Source organism: Cryptotermes secundus, unplaced genomic scaffold, assembly GCF_002891405.2.
Source record: "Cryptotermes secundus unplaced genomic scaffold, Csec_1.0 scaffold528, whole genome shotgun sequence".
NCBI lineage: Eukaryota > Metazoa > Arthropoda > Insecta > Blattodea > Kalotermitidae > Cryptotermes > Cryptotermes secundus.
This window is the reverse complement of record NW_019724748.1, coordinates 921,344-943,199: the sequence shown is the minus strand read 5'-3', so window position 1 is coordinate 943,199 and position 21,856 is coordinate 921,344. Positions and strand designations below refer to the sequence as shown.

Genomic DNA, 21,856 nt, shown 5'->3' with positions numbered 1-21,856 from the left:
GAGATCAGTAGTAAAAAAAAAAGGACAGACAAATAAAGCATGATTTGTCAAATGAGGGTTAAAAACGTGTTGCCATCCTAACGAAAAGAAATTGTGCCCACAGAGCTAAACACTGTACACTGTCCCATACCTCTCGGTGTTAGACTTGACCACTTCCCTCTTCCATAGGCCACATGTGAGTTCATGAGCAGTAGCAGCAAACAAGATCAAATTGATCAGCAGTAGCACACCGACTGGTCCATAGAAGTATGGAAATATCTCCACATCCCCTGGAATGTTTCATACATTTCCTGTAAGACTGGAAAATTTCAGAGCGGCAAAATATTGTGCGGGAATCTCTTTTCTGACGCAGGAACCAGTTCATTTCACAGGTCAATCATTAAACTGTACACCTCTCATTTTAGTTAAACATGCCCTTATAGAGAGATTCTCAAGTGTGACCACTGACATTTTTTTGTGAAGCTACCACCTATTTTCTTAATTAAAAAGTTTTTTGATGAAAACCTTCTACAAGACTTTGAGGTGAATTTTCTTTTTATCTAGGTATTACTAATATTTTTATATGGGTGTTCTGGGTCTGTGCCTCACAACTGCAATCCTTCACCTTCATTTCTTGAAAAACTAGTACCTCAGTAAATTTATGCACAAAAATTCTGTGTGTTTGGCTGTGGAAAACACCCAGAGAATATGCCTCATTCAGTAAGATGCTGTAAATTAAAACCACCACATTTTCCTCATGTTTTGCTTTATATAAAAAAATTAACAACAATCTTCTTTACTATATCTGTTTCATATGTACATATTCATGTGGTTTAAGTTGTAGCCACAGATCATGTTTCTAACTTTTAAATGTGACTATGAACAATTTTTTTTGAGAACCATCCTTGTCCAATTTAACTTCAGGTATGCAAAAATATTTTGAAATTTGAAATAAAAATTGTAATTACTCTGCATATGCACTCTAAATAGTAACTAACTTCAAACGGACTACATTAATGTATATGTTGGCTCTCAGTAAACTACCGGCCTACAGAAAGCAACGCTAATTTTTAATCTAAGCAACCAATTATAATTCTTTTGGCCTCACCACTGAAGATTAGCTATGGCAATGAAATAAACACAACCTGCTCATTGTAGTTTCCTCTCTTATCTTGTTCAGAACAATACCAGTAGTAAGACTTCTGTAGTGTACATCAATAAATAAATCCCATTCATCAAGAAAAGGAAAATTATTCATCTTCACAACAACGTATGTTTCAATATGCTCCAGCAAAAGTATTTAATTTCCAAACGTCAGAATTACTTGTTTCTAAGGTATGTCTGGTGAAACTATCCTTGATGTGGGAAGAGATTATCTGATATTATTTTGCATTATAGGAAAATCACTGGATGCATATTAATCTGTAATATTCAATATTAAATGAACAGTACATTAATAGAATTTATGGCTTCTTGAGTAAAATACCCAATTTGAACAAAAATAACCTCAGATAATAATTCAGTTATAGAGCAAGTTTCCAACTTCTCATCTATTTAGGCTGTAATGCCACATATAATTAAGCTGAAGACATAAGAAAATAAATAAATTTCAGACATATGTGTGGTGATTTCAAGAATGTTAAAAAGAGAAAACAGGAAAGAGGAAAATTTAAAATTTTATAAAGCTATAGCAGCCCCAGTGGTAGTGAAGCATGGCCACTGAAGAAGAGGGACTGGAATAGGAGTCAAATATCACAAATTAAATACTACACAACTGTTAAAGGTTGCACTAGAAAAGATCAATTAAGAAATCAGTATGTATGAAATGAGTTTGGTATCTTCCCTTTACATAAACATTTTACAGAATATTGAGAAAAACTGAAAATACATTTTCAAAGGATGGAAAAGATTAGCATTCTACTTCAGGCCTATAAATATCATCCATCCATCACAAGAGACATAAGAACACTCAAGAAGGTGGATGAAGACAATAATATTAGAGGCTGGAACAGGCAATTTGCCTAATCCATGAAATAATAATGATAACAACTAAATGTAGACTAATCTTGAAATTTTACCTTTCACATTTATGTATTCAACACCAATTTAATTTTTCTCACATGATTGCTTGTCATGTCAGTAGCAACAGTCACATTTCCTGCAGACAACCCTTTCGGTGTCTGGCTTACCTCAGCAGAGGGAACACTCATATGCTCGAGTAAAGCAGTATTTCAGAGTACTTGTATATCTCACTTCAGAAGTACATACCATAAAACCAACATCTCTGCTGACCAAACCGGGGTCTGAGCAATGAGGAATAGATTTCTTCAGGAAGACTGTCAAGTATGCCAGCTATTCCAGCAATGAGCAGAGGTCCTCCCCATGCATACAGCTGATATAATCTCAGTCGAAATGTCTCCTGCCCCTTGTCCAAACTTGTGGGCCTCAGATCCCTGTAACAAAACATGTTATAATAATATACTTGTTCCATGGACTCAGACTCCACTCCAATTTTGAGATATGAGATGTTCAAAGCAGTGAAAATATAGATTGCAGCCTCCTTGGTTGTCTGCAAGCCATTTTAGTACTTTACTGCAAAGTATGTGTACAAAGACAGAATCAGAATAATGCTGAGTTGTACACAGAAGAATATCACTGGTGTCATGCATGACAACTTCCATTTCAAGATGTCACCTTTCGTCTGATTATCCATGGATTACCCAGGGAATGCATTACAGCATCAGGAAAGTACAATCTGTTAAAGTATAATTCTGAATTGCATTCTTTTTTATTTTGCTTCTTTTCGTTTTATAATATGTACAGAAAGAATTGGGAGTTCTCTTTAACATCCTTTAACACATTACACAATTCTCACTTCCATATAAATGTGTGGGACTGCCATCACTTTGTACAATTTGATATCTTTCTCATTTCTTATCTACTTGTTATTTTAATATTCTGTTTGCTGTCCCACATACTTTTTGATATTTACATACTGTGACACTGTAACTGAAGACAGAGTAGTTACTAGGTTACGGCACAGTACACAACTGCACATGCAACAGACGAATGTGCAAGATATATATCTTACAACGTGAATATTATATATATATATATATATCCAAATTTTTATGTTTTTAGACAGCAGATGAGAAGACAAAAATGTTCTGGACTGAATGGTAGCAAGCATTACCTGACTTCAATCTCCTCTTAATTTCCTCCTGAATCAGGTTTTGATCTGTTACTGTCGTTCCCAAATATTTGAAATGTGCCACATTTTCAAAGGAATGTTACCTATGTTTATGTCATGACTTTGTTCTATTTTCTGGTGTTAATACATTTACTGCTAGACCAACCTCCTTACTAGCGTTGATTAAAAGTTCCTGTGTTCTTCTTTAAGGTATCTATGTTATCTCGCAGTAGATTCGCATCAGCAGCATAGACCAGCAACTGATGTGTCCCTTTTAATTTCAGTCCCACCTGGTTTTCCTGGACCTTCCTAATGGCATATTATAAAGAAAAGTTGAAAAGCAGTGGCAATAAAGCACCTCCTTGTTTTAGACCATTTTGGATAGGAAAAATATCGGAGAAACAAGTTCTAGTTCCTTGTAGAAGCTACTCTTCATATCATCAGTTTTATCCTCTGCCGGGGCACGAACGTTCTGAACAATGATGTCACACCATCGACCTTAGTATTGTGTATGGCATCCTATCGCTAACAAACTCTGCCTTTTTAAATGCTGATATGATTCTCTGATGTACAAAAAAATGTGTACCTAATTCACGATTTCTCATTCCGCCTTCCACAGCGATATGGATGTTCGCCCGGTGGGTCAGTACCAGCCCTGTCCCATCTCCCACTAGATCTAATGTACTTTGTGATCATGCTATGTTGAAAACGATCACCAAAATCACGCATAACTGAGTGGGAGATCGCTTGGGAACACAGTCACACATATTCTAACGTGTCATTGCGCCTTCATGGGGCGCATCTCTGCAAACACGTAAAAACCGAACAGCGAACGCTTTCAGTTCTAGAATTCCACTGAGCAAGACAGCGGCTGTTTTATGCAGATGGGTGTGTAGACAGAAGTCGAAATCCCTTTGTTTGGGAACGTTTCCAAAATCCCATAAACACCAATTTTGTCTCCTGAACCCCAAACAAATAACAGCATATGGATCTTGTTGGGGAGAGATAAAGCCTGACAGCTCCATAACCTGTAATCCGAGCCTTACTTGAAACCCCTTTCTCGCAGGCATTCGGTATCACCGCCCGACTGTTTGTCTTTCTCGCGACCTTGCTGCGGGCCATACCTTCCTCCTCGCCTGGGACCATTGTCCCGAGAGGTGCTTGCTGTCCATGAGAAAGCAGCACAGTTGCGTGCAGGCAAATTCCAGTTCTACTCTAAAAGGACTTAATGTAGCAGAACTTCGAGATACCATTTTTGCACGCAGCTGTTTCATTTTCGTTTCCCTCAAGACTACAGCTTCCAAATCTAGGGTCCATCGTTTGTCGGTGATATGTTTGTATCCTCAACCACCGTTCCTTTCGTTGGGATACTGTTTATAAAGCCATGTTACATTTTCCGGATTTCTCATGTAGTCTACAGATCCTGAAAATAAAACTTAAAAAATGTCTGTAAAACGACGTTTGGGCCGTTTGCCGTTATTTTCGTGACGATACCACCTATGCTCTCTTATTTAGGATGACGGTCTCTTTAAATTACTGGAATGTAATTACAATCTTTCGAAGCGTTTTTGAGAAAAGCGACATTTTGTGTTTCAGCTGCTACAGGGAGCACCGCTACTTTTCTGATGATACCCACGTATGCAGTTGTATTTAGGGACAGCATAATTCACAGATTACTGAAACTCAACTAATCCTCTGCGCCATTTTCGAGAAGATCGTAATTTTGTGTTAGGAGTAATCTGTGAAGGTTTCCTATTTTTGGAGGCTTTATCAGTATTCACAGGCCACTGGCCTATGATGGATAATCTCTTAAATACAGAATAAGAATTCAATCCAGCAATTCACACAGACACAAGCGGAGAGAGACGGTATTCCAAAAACCGCTTATCGTATTCACAGGCACTGAAAGTCAAAGTCTGGAGCTAGCTTTTTTCCTCATGATCCAGTACTTTCCCACATACACGTACATATACTGCATATGTGGCAAAGTAAAAATAGTCAGGATATCATGTAACATATACACAGAGATAATACAAACAGGTAAGTGTAGCGCGTGAGATGGTCCGCAGGGCCAGGAAGGCTTGCTCAAGTGGTCTTCCGGTTCCAAAGGTCGGGAGACACTGCTCCAGGCCACAGTTCGCAGATCGCATGAGGCTAAGCAAATGTTGCAGCTTCTGATGACCACGTCACATCACGACAAATGCGCGTTTCCGTATTTCAAGCGTTAACCGGTTAAATATTTATCTGATAGAAAATGTTTCTAACAAACGTCGCAGAGAGAAATATCCAGTAAACATTTGTCTCAGGTCCTGCGGTTTTCGAGATTAAATTAAACACAAGGCATTCTGTGCATACAGCACTGATCTCCCGAACGTCCACAAGAAAAATGCACTTAATGAAAAGGAATTTTTGTTGATTCAGATTCAGTTAACATCGAATCGGTTTATTCTTTCGGCGAAGTGTTACACTGCGATACTTACAGAAGACAGATTATCCTTCTAAAGAAAGTTCCGATAGGAACTGGCTGCAATTATCAGCACCAAGCACTGCCACCAACATGAATAACTTCCCCTGGTTTCTTGCTAGTCAGAAGATGCGAATAATGCTATTTGGCTATTTGTGTCGTTTCGGCACTACCTTCATCACATCACATCGCTTCACATACGTTAAAAAGGATTAAACATACACATTTTGTCCTCGTTTCTTTATTTCTCTCTCTCCCTCTACTTCCCACATGTTTTGTGTGTGCACACTTCCATTGCCTTCTTGGGTACCCTATGTCTCACCTCTTCACCTCATTGCAGGAGTACACCACATGAACTCTCACGCATTTTGACAATTCTGTTCGATGGCCTCTGAACACAGCCGTCTTATTAGCTTCCTGGATTTTAGGTCATTTTTACGTACATATTTGTACCCAGAAGCTGGAGGTAAAATATCCCTGTAACAGGCCATGGAGGCCCACAGGGCTGTCAGACGTCGAGGTTCTCACATTTTCTCTAAACAATCTGCTCACAGACGGCGATAAGGTTGTCAGCCTTACGCGCCGGCCGGCCTTTAACCCTTAGCAAGATTACTGGTACTCATTTTTGTTAGAGGCTGAGTCGAACCCAGAGCCATAGTGCGGCTTGAAGGATTAAGTAAATTGAAAAAGTCCGCCTCGGGACTCGAACCCGCGACCTTCTGGCTTGTATGACAGGGCCTCCATCAACTACGTTACCGAGTGCCACCCAAGCTGGAGGTATATATCCAGGAAGTGAGAAATCCACATACATCTATGCGGTTAGCATTCTTACAGCAGATACTGCCCTCGACCGTTGCATCCTACGGCAGAAGTAAAATGAGAATTAAATTCCATCAAATGCAACAATGTTTTAATAATAAAATGAATCGTCGCAAAAACACACACCCACAACCCCGGCCGCACCCCCACACGACCTGCTATGAAGGAACAAGGCCTTCACACCAAGATTCTACTCAATCGAAATTTCTATTACTTAAAAAAAAAATATATTTTAAATGCTACTGTTTTAACCCTTACAAAAAACATACGAAGTCTGCAATAAAGTTCGCGAACTACCACCAAGTGCTTCCCGTGGCAGAAGTGGACAGAAACCTCAGTATGGTTTGATGACGCTGGCATAGCAGCGTTTCTCAGCTGTGTTGTTCTTGTTCTTGTTCTTGTTCTTGTTGATGATGGTGGTGGTGGTGGTGGTGATGATGATGATGATGATGATGATCTATGGCAGTCTCTTTCTATGTGGCGTCTATTATTGTCCGAGTGTGTTTTGGTGTGCCGTTGCCAGAATGTCGGAGCTTGAATTAGAGCACTGTCAGTGAGGAAGTGATTAGCTAGTAAACAAATAACTGTCCTGGGACACCCTCCCTATTCAGCGGATCTAGCCCCAGTAACTTTTTTCTATCCCCGAAGAAAAAGGAAATATTGAAATGAAGGCATTTTGATGACACTGATGACATCAGGAGTAATACGACGGCAGCTCTGAAGGCCATTCCACAAAACCAGTTCCAAAATTGTTCTGAAGGGTGCACTAGGCGCTGGTATCGGTGCATAGTTTCCGAAGGTGAGTACTCTGAAGGCAACCACAGTGATATACAGCGATGAGTTCTCGAACTTTATTGTCAAACTATGTAAATATTATGTGGGCAGAATGCAGAGCGTTTATAAAGCAGGTGGTGGTAAAAAGTAAAGTAAAGCAAAAGTACAGCTGTCCCTGTACCAGGTCGTAAAGGGCCATAGGGTTGTGAGACGTTGAGGGTCTCACAGTATCTAGACAATCGGCTCAAAGATGGCGGTAAGGTTGCCAGCCTTACGCGTCGGCCGCGCTTTACTCCCCAGGAAAATTATTTAAGCAGGTGGTGGTACATACAGCAACAACTGTGCACACTTTTTCTGTTTTCTTTCAGTGTATATAAAATTGAATATATTTATGTTATTTCTATGTATATAGTAACAGTGGAAAGGAAGCCGTAACCCCGATCGTTTACTCATTCAGTACTTGCCTACATTTTTAACTTCTAGCCAATGTGAATAAGTTTCAACCGACACCGAACAGTTACATGTGAATTTAATCTTTGTATATTATACGTCGTATTATACGAGTGGGGCACGCGGCAGCGTAATTGGCTTAGGCAGTACGCTACAAGCCGGTAGGTCGCGGGTTCGATTCCCGATGAGGACACTGAATTTTTCAATTGACCTAATCCTTCCAGCCTCACTATGGTCCTGGGTCGACTCAGTCTCTAACAGAAATGAGTACCAGGTATCTTCTTGGGGGGTAAAGAGCGGCCGGCGCGTAAGGCTGACAATTTCTGTGAGCTGATGGTCTAGAGAATGTGGGAGCCTCGACGTCTCAAAACCTTATAAGGCTCCACGTCCTGTTACAGGAATAGCTTTGCCCTTTTTATTATGCGAGTTCGTCGTAGTCTTAATTATGCAGTTTACTTAAAATTATGCACTTCCAGAATTGCATGAGGACTTCACTTTCCTTTCGCATGAGCTACAAATCAAGATCGTGTCGTCTGAAATTCACTGGCGAACGTGTCCCTTAAGTCTACACACGCAATATATCCTGACTGAAGTCTACCGACGTTTCTGAGCGACGTTCTGCCTCCATCTTCAGGGTCGAAGAGCAAGCCAAGAACAATCAAGAAGCAAGCGGCGTGCTAGGCGGTGCCTCGAACCTCTCCACGCGCGATCTGCGCGCACCTGCGATGTTATCGCGTGGCCTCACTGTCGGGGTGAAGATAACGCCCGCAGCAGTAACTGGGAAAGCAGCGAAATTGCTGAAGTTCAAATTGCGGGAAAACTAGTGTCCTGTCTGCTGAAACATAAATGGGCCCTCTCCCCCCCCTCTCTGTTTCTACCGGCACATCCGTACAGCCCAAGTGCAGACGGAGTAAAGTTGGGCCTGTGCTTAATTAACTAAACACATACAGGAAGTGGAGGTACTACCAGTGCCTCGGTACTGGATGGAGGTGAATGGTCAGGTTCATGCCCGACCGCTCTACCCCCGGGGAAAGAGACCCCGTTACCTATTGGATAGGAGGATGAGTGGCCTCCAGAGAAGGTCTGAACGCTGTGAAAACGAAGTATCTTGCAGGGAATCGAACCCCGGCCGTCAAGCCCGTCGCTATGTCGACTGAGCTATCACCACATCTTAAACTGTAATTGTATTTGCATTGTATTCATTGCGTGTAGTGTCCTTTAGTGTTTGTGTACTATTTTTCCTTTGAGTGTGGTGTGTTACTGTAGTACCACTGCCAGCGGGTAAACCCCCATTTGCAACCAATATAAATAAAATAATAACAAATGGGGAGGGACTATATGTATGTGAAATTCGATGTGAGTGTCACGTCTTCTCATATCATATCTTTGGTCAGTTCTGACTTTCAGCACAGAACCTTCAAACGTTGTACCTTCTGTTTAGAAAGTGACGTAATAATGAAGACTGCTGCATTTCGTCATTTGCTTTCGATTTCGTGTGGCTAACTTATGAACCATTTTTGCTGGCTCGTGAAAATTTATATGCTGAAAGATTAATTCTGTCATCAACAGGTTTATTCTTGGAAAGAGGTACGTGAAATGCCCGACTTCCCATCTAACAACAGCCACTTACTGCGTAACTGGAAGATTCCTATGAATTCCGTTCAGGGATCGGTAAAAACAAGTTTTACAAAATAAAGACGACAACTTCATATGGAATTTCCCTTCTAGTGTCGCCACTAAAATTTAATGCAGCCATATTGAACCTTATTACCGTTTACAACTTGATCAAGAGACAAAATTTCAGACTTGAACAGGAATCGACCTGAGGATCAACGATCGGGGAACGCTGCCGCAAAGCTTTATCCTAACACATCGATACTTGGGACGTTCTGGTCGAGAATATGTTACAGCTAAAGGGATACTGTCGAGTGGTGTTCGCTATCGAGCCTATCGATCCCACTTCTGAGACGCCAGAACTAATGGACGCGCGCGACAAAGAGCGACTAGTCGCGTCAGTGGATTTTCAGCCTAACGCGACAAGAAAATTCACGCGGGTCTCGGATTTGGCTAAGACATTTATTGGACGATCTCTTTTACACTTACAAGTACATTCATCATCCACTTAGAGCGTCGTCAGACGTTCTTACAGCACTGTTATAATTCCTTCTTGCACCGCTAATCTCGGTGAATTCTTCTGTCCCCTTGCTTGCTTCTGCTCCACTCGGAGCTACACCAAGACTCTATGAACTGAATAACTTGCACGCGGACTCGATAGAGAACACCATGTCGAAGGGTTAACCTCGGCTGCTGCTATGCGAAAGCTGCTTTCAACAATTCGTGTGTAACGGTGGAACCTACTGTTAGATTGCTAGCCGTTGTATAGCAATGGATGCGTTCCGATTGTAGCGCTGTAGCGGGAACGTCGCTTGTTGCCTAGGAAATCAACCATCATCTCCTCAAACCTTTACGGCTTTCTAGCGGCACGCCACAATATTGTAACATGTATATCTGTTCACAGGAAGAAAAATTATTGGCCAACCAGAGGCAAATGGATTTCCATTGCTAGGCAACGGACCTGTAAACAACCTTCAGCTGGGTACGTTACAATATCAGACGTCTACTATTAGGCAACGAGAAGTAAACAAGTTTCGTCAATAATACAGGCCACGGACCACATAGAAAACACGGCTCGCTCTACTTCATACTGCACCAGGCTATGAATACTATAAAGGGGAGCGGACGTATAGCTCCATGCATTCTTAACCTTAATACTGTACTGAACTTCACGTTCCGGCCGCCTTACCCCGGGGAAAGAGCCCCTGGTACCCATTGGATAGGAGTGAAAATTCTTGACCCTACGGAAACTCGAACTCCGATCCTCTGTCGTCCAGCCCGTAGCTAGTCACTATACCGACTACGCTATCCCAGCTCGTAGGCGTCCGACACATGAACCAGAGCAAAACAAGTCATAAAACGGTGCCCACAAAGGTTTATGTTGGTGGGAAATGGAAACGCTTAAACGAGAATTTCTTAAAGTGGGTTAAATGCCTTGGCTTTATTATATCAGCAGAGCGGGCCCACGACTGGTCAACATGGTGTGCACTTGTTCTATTTCGGGTCTCCATAAGCGAAGTGGCAAGTACTCATATGAATTATTAACTACTCATAAATTTCCATCAGAGATCAGAATCTTATCATGTTGTATGCTTGTGGTCCGGTAAGCCTAAATACGCCAACAGCTGACGGCTGTTATTTCGTAAAGACTGGTAACGCCAAGGCCACGATAATGCAGTCAGCAAATTAGCCTGTATTCAAAAACATCCGGAAGTCGATGGCAAAAATAACTGATCTTAAAATAAATATATGTGGACGTCGAGGCTCCCACATTTGGCATAGACAATCCTCTCACAGGCGGCGGTGAGGTTGTCAGCCTTACGCGCCGGCCGCCCTTTTCCCTTAGGAAGATTCCTGGTACTCATTTTTGTTAGAGCTGTGTCGACCCCAGGACCATAGTGCGGATGGAAGGATTAGGTCAATTACAAAATTCACCTCATAGGGACTCGAACCCACGACCTTTAGGTTATCAGTATAGTGCCTCAACCAACTACGGTACGGCGTGCCCTCTAGCTTTACTGTGACGACTGAAATTCAGAATAATCACAGATCACCATCACAGAATTACTCTTGACCAAAAATCCGAATGACTGCTTTCGGGCGTCACCAAAATTTTACTTTCAGGTCTTGTGTAAACCCTGAACATCCAAACTATACGACCAAAACATGCGAAGAACATATACTCGTGATTGGGGTTAGTTCTTTCTCACGGACCAAGAGAATATGCGTCTCTCCCCCTTCGCCTGGGGACGGAAACAGGTCCAGTTTCCGAAACGTCGTGTTCTCTAGTGTCTGCTAGAACAGAGGACGGTGCACAAAGTGCAAAATCCCGGTAATTCCGAGTGTTATACATCTTCGTCAGAACCCTTTAGCACTTACAGGTGGCATACTGTCCCCATAAATTGCTTCTAAGACGCTTAATTCAACCAATCACGGCCTTTGGAAGTGCAGTGACACTTCTGCGAAATCGCGAAACGACAACAGAGTGTAAGAAGAAAAGAATATGTGTTCAGCATAGAGGGCGCGGGTCACATCCAGCCCAGAGTGCCCCCCCCCCTCTGCAGTGTACGCCAGTGGTTCTCAGCCTCTGTGAGCCCGCAGCCGCGGCCCAACTGACCCTGCCTATAACCGGCATTGCATTTGGCACAGTACCTGAAGGTCCACCAGATGTTGAAGCACATGGTGTTCAGCCAGAAGAATGCCGCCAGAAAGAGGAAATGCATGCACACGGCTGAAACAAAAGAAACAATGATTTTATTAGTTTTAAAATTGGTGAAAATAAGATTGCACGTTCCCCAGTCGCTCATAATGAAAACATACAAACCATTTCCTGACCAGCCTTGTCAATTTCCGTTTCCTTGAAATATTTAAAGACGCTTCTATCATCGGATGGTGGGATAACTAACAAATGTCGAACTGTGAAGTATCTAGAAGGAAACGGTCGTACTACACCATGACTTGGAGGACCCGAGCAAACCCACGGAAAAAACACAGAATAAGTCAGTGTCCCTACTGAGAATCGAACCGAGAACCTACCAAATACAATCCTCAGGTAATGATCATGATCAACAGTCGGTGGAATGAGAACTGGCAAGGGGAAACCGAAGAACTCGCAGAAAACCTGCTCCAGTGCCACTGTCTCCACCACAAATCCCGCGCGACCTAACATGGGATCGAACTCGGGCCACCGCGGTGGGAAGCCGGCGACTAACCGTCTGGCACGGGCTCAGTCTACATCCTACTTCTAGAAGAACCTGTTCGGTGGCCTTGCAGAGAACTGAGGTCACCGTGAACAGAACTGGAGCTCGACGCACCGGCGTCACATCCGGTGCAAGTACATGAAACCCATCTTTAGACAAACAGTTCTTGTTTCAAAGGCTATTCATGTAATGACTTACGTTAGTTAGTTAGTTAGTTATTGGAGAGGGTGGGTTTCCCCATGCACTGAGACCAGTATTGGTCCATTGTGCTTCCCTGTATGATATTCTACCAGTCTCTATACCCTACCGATATTGGTGCGTACCATCAGTCCCGACCGAGCCAGCGAGTTCGGCCTCTACTGGCTTGGCGGTATCTATAATGCTTCCCCCATCTATCAGAGGCGTTAGAGACTACTGTTGGGCGGGAAATGTCCTTGAATTTAGCTCAGTGACCTCCTTTGGAGATATGAGGTTCTTTTACGTGCCGTAAAGCTACGACACGGGACCCACGGCTTAAAGTTCCTCCCGGAGGACTTGTTCCCTGAATTTTCCGCCCTTAAAAATTCCACTACCTCCGCCGGGTTTGAACCCGCGTACCACGAGTCATGAGGTGGGAACGTTACCTCTAGACTACGGAGGCCGCTATGACTTACGTTACTTCGATGTATCAGGCAGCATCCCACGTGCTTCGAGGAAAACCAAGGAACTGGATTTCTGATGGCTGTTTCCCACAGGGGCAGCCGGAACAGCTCAGTCGGTGTAACGACGGGCTACGGGGTGGGCGTTTCGCGACAGGCGCATTAGAATGTTCCCTACTCGACAGCGTCCAGGCAGGTAAAGAGGCCGGAACATGAGGCACACCTCCACTCGCCCCATTTTCTTCATGGCGTGCGTAGTGCTGAATGCACAGCACTTCAAGTACAAAGTACATCGGCTCGTACAGTTCGAGCAGGGAGCAGCTACTCCCGCTTTTCTCACACGTGTTTCCCTTCATATGGCGTCTCCACCTTACCGTGGTGGTGGGGTTTGGGTGCTCCTGAGACCTCGAGAGCTATGCCGGCTGTAGCGTAGCTACTGGTAGGGTCACCCATGCAGGAGAGGTCAAGGGGTAGGAGACNGGATATCCTGGTTCTCAAGGTTTGGGGTTGGGCGTGAGGCTAACAACCTCACACCGTAGAAACCAAACTGTTCAGAAACCGAATAATCAGCCTCTAAAATAAAATATATAGGGCAAGGGACAGGAAGACCCAGGTTGAGATGGTTGGAGGATGTGCATGGTCTCCGTGAAATGAAAGTGACAGGATGGGGAGGAAAGATGGAGGCAGAGTGTTCAGGAGGCCAGAGCTCACCTGAACTGTAGAGTCAAGAGCCGAGGGGAAGGAATGCTTTTATATGTTTTCATTTGCATGTATGACAATAAAATACAGGACCTTTTCATTTTTGCCAGCATACATCCATTTTATACTCCTCAGTGCACACAGTAATGTCCAGGGAGGTTGGGTTTTCATGTTAAGATCTAGTTGGCTGCTACTTCAAAGGCAGCAAAACAACAATTGCAAACATGAGTTGATGCGACGATAGCCGCAGACTGGCATCACGCCACAATAAAATGACGTCAGAGATGGAGAACTCAACTGGGGCAATCCAGTTAGTTGAGGGTTGTCAGTTCAGTTGAGCTCTTCAAGGGAGCTATAGTTAAGAGTTGAAATTCTGGCTCTGAAGTGTTGTAATTACCTGTGGTTCCGAGTTATGCCAATAAAGCCGGTATCCAATCCATACCCCGTCTTTTTTTTTCCTTGGCACTACAGCCCCAGTGGGCCTAGGCCTACCTCCGTGAACTTCTCCGTTCACTTCGGTGTTTCTAGATCTTAGACATACGGTAGGACTCCTTGGGCAGGTGATCAGCTCGTCGCAGGGCCTCTACCTGTACACAAACACAGAAAAACGCACACAAACATCCATGCCCTGAGTGGGATTCGAACCCACGATCCCGGCTTCCGAGCGAGCGAAGACAGTGCACGCCTTAGACCGCTCGGCTACCGTGACCGGCCCATACCCCGTCTACAGTCACATAAATTGTTTCGGCCTCACTCAGCTATTATCACGTGTTACACTATTACTAAAACTGCTGCACTGTATGTCGCGTGTGCACGCGTTGCTATTTTTATTTTAATATATTTAAGATCACCAGATAATGGCCGAGTGAGACCAAAGCAAATTTTGATAAAATACTAGTATATGAATGACACAAATAAGCACTGCATTTAAGATGGTTCTTACACGCATGTACAAAAGGCAACATGGCAAGTGCAAGCAGATGCTTAAGTAAAGGACTGCACCTGCAACTAAGGACGCGACACTTTCGAAAGACGGAATATCGTTGAATGGACGGCGGAAGATGGCATTACAATTCTTAGTTACATAACTGAAATGCAGTGGTCTGGTTTACGAATAAGTGCAACCGACGTGACAAAATGTTTCACACTGCAAAGAGAAAATAATCCTTTAATAACGTAACCGAGTTTGTGCTCCATTTGCGACGATGAATCCGACTGAAATGTGTAAAAAGTTCTCAAAAATGATCTTCAGACATTTGCCATGTAACAGCGACTGAAAATTGCATTTAAATATAAGTACTCAGGCATAAATCGACCTGTGGTGAAGTTACGCGGTAACGCAGTTGGTTGAGGCACTGTGCTACAAGCCGGAAGGTCGCTGGTTTAATTCCCGATGAGTTCATTGGGTTTCTCAATTAACCTAATCCTTCAAGCCGCACTATGGTCCTGGGGTCGACTCAGCTTCTAAGAGAAATGATCACCAGGAATCTTCCTGGAGCGTAAAGGGCGGCCGGCGCGTAAGACTGACAACCTTACCGCCATCTGTGAGCCGACTGTCTAGAAAAAGTGGGAACCTCGACGTCTCACAACCCTATGGGCCTTCATGCTCTGTTACAGGGATAGCTTTACCGTTTTACCTTTATGGTGGACCTACCCCGATGGCACTCCTAAACTAAATAAACGTTTCTTTGATACAACAGTGTATGTCACTGAGCAGCTGTTCTGTGTAGCTGCGTATGGTCTTCCCTTGAAAATGAAGTCACTTTGGGGCTCACCCTTACTGCTGAGAAACTGGCTGTGTTTCCTCTACAGTGGAAACTGCCTGAAACTGATTCAGTAACTGCTCTGTCAAGCTGAGAGTGAATTCGAGGAGTTCTAAAGGTGAGTGAATGCAAATAGAACCCCCGATCCAGCATTTCTCCCACTGCAGCACAACTGGAAGCAGACTTCCTTTCAAGTTGTTTCTTCATCATGGCTCAAAATTATGTACATGCACAGAGCACAATTAATTCTGTCCAGAAGCCTTCCTAAGTGAAAACATTGCCAACTGTTAATATCTGGTAAGAGAGGAAGATAAATGTTTATTCTTTTATTCTGCTGTACATTAATTTAACAGATATATTAGACTGGACTGCCTAATAACAACTCTTAAAGCAACAAACGAACAAAGATATATTTAAGACACCGATCATAAATTTACTTTACAATAGAAAAAAGTGTAAGCAACTCGAACGAGAACTGCGCCGTACAGTACTCGTGTCGCAGGCTGTCCGTGCCAAGGGAGCCTGGTTCCTACAACACAATTTCATGAAGCAGTATGCCTTCTCTGCCAGCAGTCTTGTGGAAACTGCACACCTCTACGCTTCTTTAACGTGATTAGATGCGCAACTTCTCGACGTCGTTAATTGGACCATTTAACTCCAAGTAATTAGCTAAGCCAATAGACATAATGCGGCGTACAGACCCGTTGCTAAGTAACGCCCGCAACTACGAGTATAGAAGAACTGTGTTTGTAGTCCGTAACGAGATGTTACAGCCGGGAGGTCTGGGGCTTAGTCAGTAGATAACCCAGTGCCTGGGGCGTACAACTGGGCTACCCTGTCACTGGGAGTTTATAAATACAGGGACCTGGCGCTCCAGGTTGGGGGAGACAGTAAAGTGTGGTCGTGAGTCCCACGGGACTCGGGCTTGAGAACAACTGCGCTGGAGAGGAGCAGCAACTGCAAACGACAGTTCCATCCTTTCGTGGGCGAGGATGTTATATAAGGACTATGATCGCAATGGTTCAGTTGAAGAAATATCGCTGGTCGTGAGTCTCAAGGGGCTTGAGGCCAAGACGAACTAATTCCCCGTTAACCCCCAGTCGTAAAGTAACACTGACACTCCCTAAATACTTAGTTCCGTATGGGAGTCTGTGAAGAGAGTACTTGAGCCGAAGGCAGAAGAATTGCCACTGTCAAGAACCGTTACCGGAAAATGACTAATGAAAGCAGACTAAGCGGGCTTAGCGTGTCTCTCAGTGATTTGCGAAGTGTGGAGATTATCAAGACCGTTGTAATTACGAGTCGCGAGTGAAAGTGGTAAATAAATCCATCCTCTAACCCCAACCCCGTCTATAGTCTCACGCACACTACGTGACAATACTAAACTGAACTATTTGCATCTGTTGAAGGTGCTAGCTGCACCACTCAGCTGTAAGAGATCAGTTGGACAATTAAATATATCCTACTTTATGGCCGCATGAACGGCGGTGGACCAATTCTCGCAGCGATCGGCTGGGGTCACTTCATTGTAGCGGTGCGCGCACACGTGACACAGTGCTTCGCGTGATGACGTCATTAACCAACTTTCTTTCAGTCGCAGTGTTGACACCAGAAGCGTCATTCCATGCGACACGCCTAGCGCCTGTTAACGAGCTGCTGGTCGTCGTCTCGAGTCTTCTTGTGCCAGTGGAGATAGGGAATCTTCAGTCCACTTGGTGATTGACCTCAGAAATATATTGCCGTTATCTTTAACACAATCGGACTTCAATGCTTTAACTTTCGTGGCCATTTTAGGATGAGTATTTACATGTTTACCTGATTTTCTGTCCTGAAGATGAAGGCAGGAGATTCCTCCGAAAAGTGGGTAAATGTCTCTCAGGTGGCACAATGCCGTGTCCGAGAAGACTGTCTTCATAATCGCCGCCGCTGTGAGAACCCCCAAAGCTGTTCTGGAGGCCCATAGGGTTGTGAGACACGTCGACGCTCCCACATTTTCTAGACAATCGCCTCACAGATGGCGGTGAGGTTGTCAGCCTTATATCCTGGCGCCCCTTATCCCCAGGAAGCTTCCTGGTACTTATTTCTGTTAGAGGTTGAGTTGACCCCAGGGCCATAGTGCTGCTGGAAGGATTAGGTCAACTGAAAAATCGAATGACCTCATTGGGAATCGAACCCGCGACCTTCCGGGTTGTAGCAAAGCGCCTCAACCAACTACGCTGCCGCGTGCCCCGAATCTCCAAATCTTGCAGAATAAAATTATCTTGAACCTACGGGAAATGTCTTGCAGAAATGAAACTTCGATTCGCTCTCTCTCTCTCTCTCTCTGCAGCTATATATTCGGTAGCAGGAGCAAAAAGGGGGGGGGTGAGAGGGGGAGCAGTCTGTGTGAACAATGAGCTGCTTTTAATGCACATAGAGAGGACGAGGAAGTGATATTTGCTCACGTTCTCGCAGTCCGAATAAACACACAGGCAGAATCGCTGCCCAGTTTGCCAGATCAGCACACAGCACTACACGTGTTGGGTCCGGTAAACCTCAAACATCTGAGTTCTGTGTACAGTTAACCAAATACAAAAGTACGCACGGAAGAGATGCATCAGGACTGTGCAGCAAATAAGTAAAAACGTTTCTTTGCACAAAAAGTAAACGAAATAACAATAATAATGTAAAGATGCCAATCACCCTGGCCGCGTAGTCTTTAGCCGCTCAAACACTGCGATCTTGGGTTCGGATCCCGCATGCTGTGTGCTTGTGTTGTTACATGTAAACAAAGGCATCTCCTGTCCGACCGAACCATAACTGCAAAAGATAACCCTGAACTGGAACAGGTCAAAAGGACTAATCCATACAGGAAGTTGAACCCCTGCTTAATTAATCGCCCTGGTATTAGACAGTGGTCAGCTTCATATACGTGTCACCACGCATGCAATAGTTGGCAATTCGGTCCCAATTCATTAGACCTGGTCTCAGTGTAAGGCCACTCTCGCGCCTCGCGAGAAGAGCGTCTGCTTCAGCCGAGAGTCGTCTAATCATGCTACAGCGAAAGAAACGCTCAATTAAGGCTTATCAAGCGAAATTATCGGGTAGTTTCATTTCAAGTGCTCTCTGGAACTCCTTGAGTTCACTTTTCGCCTGACAGAGCAGTTACTGAATCCGTCCCAGGAGCCTTGTTACTTCTGCTTCTAGTAGGGACCATACACATACGTTAGCACAGGAAAACCCAAGTATAAAGAGGTGGGACATGACGCTGTATAGTGTGGTATATGTTTACCGACGTTTCGGAGCAATATACTTCATCTTCAGAATTTTCATATCCTCAAGATGGAGGCGCGTACCTCCGAAACGTGGGTAAACATGGATCAGACTATACGGCGTCATATCCCAGATGACAGCAGTCTTCATAATCACAGCCGAGAGAGCCTCCATTCTCATAACTACTTTCATCTGAAACTGTAATGACAAAAACTCTAATCAACTGATGATAAGATACAAAAGTAAAAGTATTCTTGTGCTTCATCAGTGAAACACCAAGACATGAAGACGTAACCTCGGCAACAGCTCGAGGTGAATGGTTAGCTTCACGCACCTGTAATACTCACTCCTCAGTCGTGACAGGGGACTAAATTGGGAGGGGAAGCATCTGTTCACGTTTATTCCGTACCATATTCCTCCACCTCACCAACACCGGCACAGCCAGAATGCCTTCAGGGAGAGGATGAACGTGGTTAAGGATATACATGAGCCTGCAAGGAATCGAACCCCTCTTTTCCAAAGTCCGTGACCAGAACTGCAGTGAGTGAGCTAATCTGGCTCACAATATCAAAATGGGCGTCTGCAGAATTGACTGAACACTTCCGGGTTCATGACAACCACGTGCGGTATTGTACAGGTTCCATCGTTATGAACCAGCCAACGAGCCTTCAAAAAGAATGAGACAGTTCAGATGCGCGCGGCTATGTCTATCTGAACGCATCTGAAATCCAGTACATCATTCCTGAACGCCTGGACACCAGCCAAACCTGAAGCCAAGTTTCAACAAAAGTTTCAACGCCAAAATAATAAATGGCTAGAAACTTCTGTCTATATTGGTTGAAATAACTGCCCAATGTTTTGTATTTTGCGTATTTCCAAATGCACTTCGTAGAAGAAAGTTTATTGCTATGTTTACATGACATGCGTCTGCATGTCGTCTGCATGCCACGGAGCACCGGAGGCAGACTGCCGCAACGCTCCCACCGGACAGGTCCCTGGACTCCGCTCCACATGTGTAAACACAATGCAGACTTGGACACAACTTCGTATTTCTATTTTAACATGTTCTGTGTCGCCCAGGCGCCCACACTGGCACAGAGACAGAACACGTGGTTAAGACGTCAGTCACATCGGAATAGCAAGCTGCTGTCTGAACCGCGGTTTCAAAGAAGGCTCACAAGATCAGACGCCACTGAAGTGTACACAAGTATCCTAATGAAAATAACCGGACTCAGATCACTGACCGCAACATAATCAGACAATTGCCGTGCAGTTGCTGTTCGCATTTCCTTCCAAACATTTGCTACTGCAAATTATCGAAATCGGCCAACATCAGCTTTCATCTGAGCACTCTCTTGCTATTTCCATTTGAAACATCCGTCACACTAACACGGCTTGCGTCGGCTTTTCCGCCTTCAGTTTGTTTCTATGGTGAACTTGGATCAGAACTGAGATTGACGGTAAGTGCAACTTCTGATCACGTTCTGGCAACCGCAGATGTTCGTGAGCACATGTCCCACCATCCCACCCATCGCCAGAACGGTGTGGAGCGCCTCAATCTGCGAGGAAAGTATTTCCCACTACCTCACTCAAACATCTGTGGAGCGGGGAAACTCCCACATAAAACAACAGATGAAACTGCAGTAAAACTCTCCTTCTGATTAAGTAATTAAGCAAGATGCCGTGAAAACATATGGGGAAGTGGAGGTCTACCTCCACCAATCTAGATGGAAGTGTAGTCAGATTCACGCCCGGCCGCTTTACCCACTACACCCATTGGATAGCAGGCTTGGTGGGCCCTAGAGCCTGTCTGGACGCTGCGGAGTAGAATCGAACCTCAGCCGTGCAGCTCGTAGCCCGTCGCTATACCGACTGAGCTGCCGCGGCTACTCAGGGTTTAGACATAGCATGGAAAATTGAAGAGAGTGAACTGAATGTTAGCAAGCATTTCTCGAAACCTGCTTTTAATTTCAATATAAACACAATTTTGAATTCTTACAACTGCAACAGAAGAGGCGAAGACAGCCACAGTTATCATGCAACCTCTTGGGCCGCCACAACATGCAGGGCAGGAGCGAAAGAAAAGCTTCTTTCTTCCTGCTCAAAAGAGGAGACAGGAGATCCAATTGGACGTCACTGAACAATAACCAATGCGTTATGCACTGGGAGAGCTCTATTTTCACTCCTATGAAACGACAATATTAACATCCCGTTAGAATGTACCATAAGATTTATGATCTTCTCCATAAAAATCATTGGGATGTTGCTGCAATAACAAACAGCCACCATTTACAATAAAATCCCGATGTAGTTCCCTTCAAGCTGTCACTTAAAATTAGCGGGAAATGGAACTGCGGACAGAACTCATGAAACATTCTTTCGTATCTGCAGCCTTTCAATCATGACATATCTTGCGTGGCTAACACTGCATTTAGGCATTTTAAGTTTCTAATGCAACAATATACCACAGGATTATAAAAACCCTTAATCCTTTTGCGACTGAACATCACAGTTTTATATATAATTTCAGTTTGTACCTCACAGGAAACACGCCGGTAATGCTGTTTATTGTGAGCTGCATACGGAACACGCAATTATGGGCTACGGGCAGAATGCAGAGTTCAGGGTGTTACAGCAACTAAAGGGTTAATCAGACAGCCGTAGGATCAAATCCTACTGGAGCTTATCTAACAAGTCTGTCAGTAATATCGAATAATTATTTGCATGGGATGTGAACGGAAGCGGTCGTGGCCTGGAATTCGCCAGGAGGCGACGACTTGAGGCAGGATCGACCGAGATTCTAACCGGATGTCTCCTGGATATAAGTCAGAACAGCTGCACATCAACCAACTTGATCACTACAAAGTTTCTTCTTATTATCAGCATCTGGATGATATTATTATTATTATTATTATTATTATTATTGAGTCGGAATAGCTCAGTCGGTATAGCGACGCGTTTCGGGCTGGACGGGCTGGGTTCGATTCTCGGCATGCCAGAATTTTTCTCTCCTT

The 21,856-nt window shown here is 44.1% G+C and overlaps 1 protein-coding gene across 1 annotated transcript in view; it reads right to left on the bottom strand.

Moving 5' to 3' along the window:
• LOC111862873 (probable G-protein coupled receptor Mth-like 1) overlaps positions 1-21,856 on the bottom strand; it is a 45,827-nt gene that overhangs the window by 2,829 nt on the left and 21,142 nt on the right. The window contains exons 2-4 of the mRNA XM_023848640.2: positions 11,943-12,021; positions 2,248-2,432; positions 131-269 (exon numbers count right to left, since the gene is read on the bottom strand). Of these exons, the coding sequence (XP_023704408.1) occupies positions 131-269; positions 2,248-2,432; positions 11,943-12,021 (403 nt within the window). The remainder of the gene's footprint in view (positions 1-130; positions 270-2,247; positions 2,433-11,942; positions 12,022-21,856) is intronic.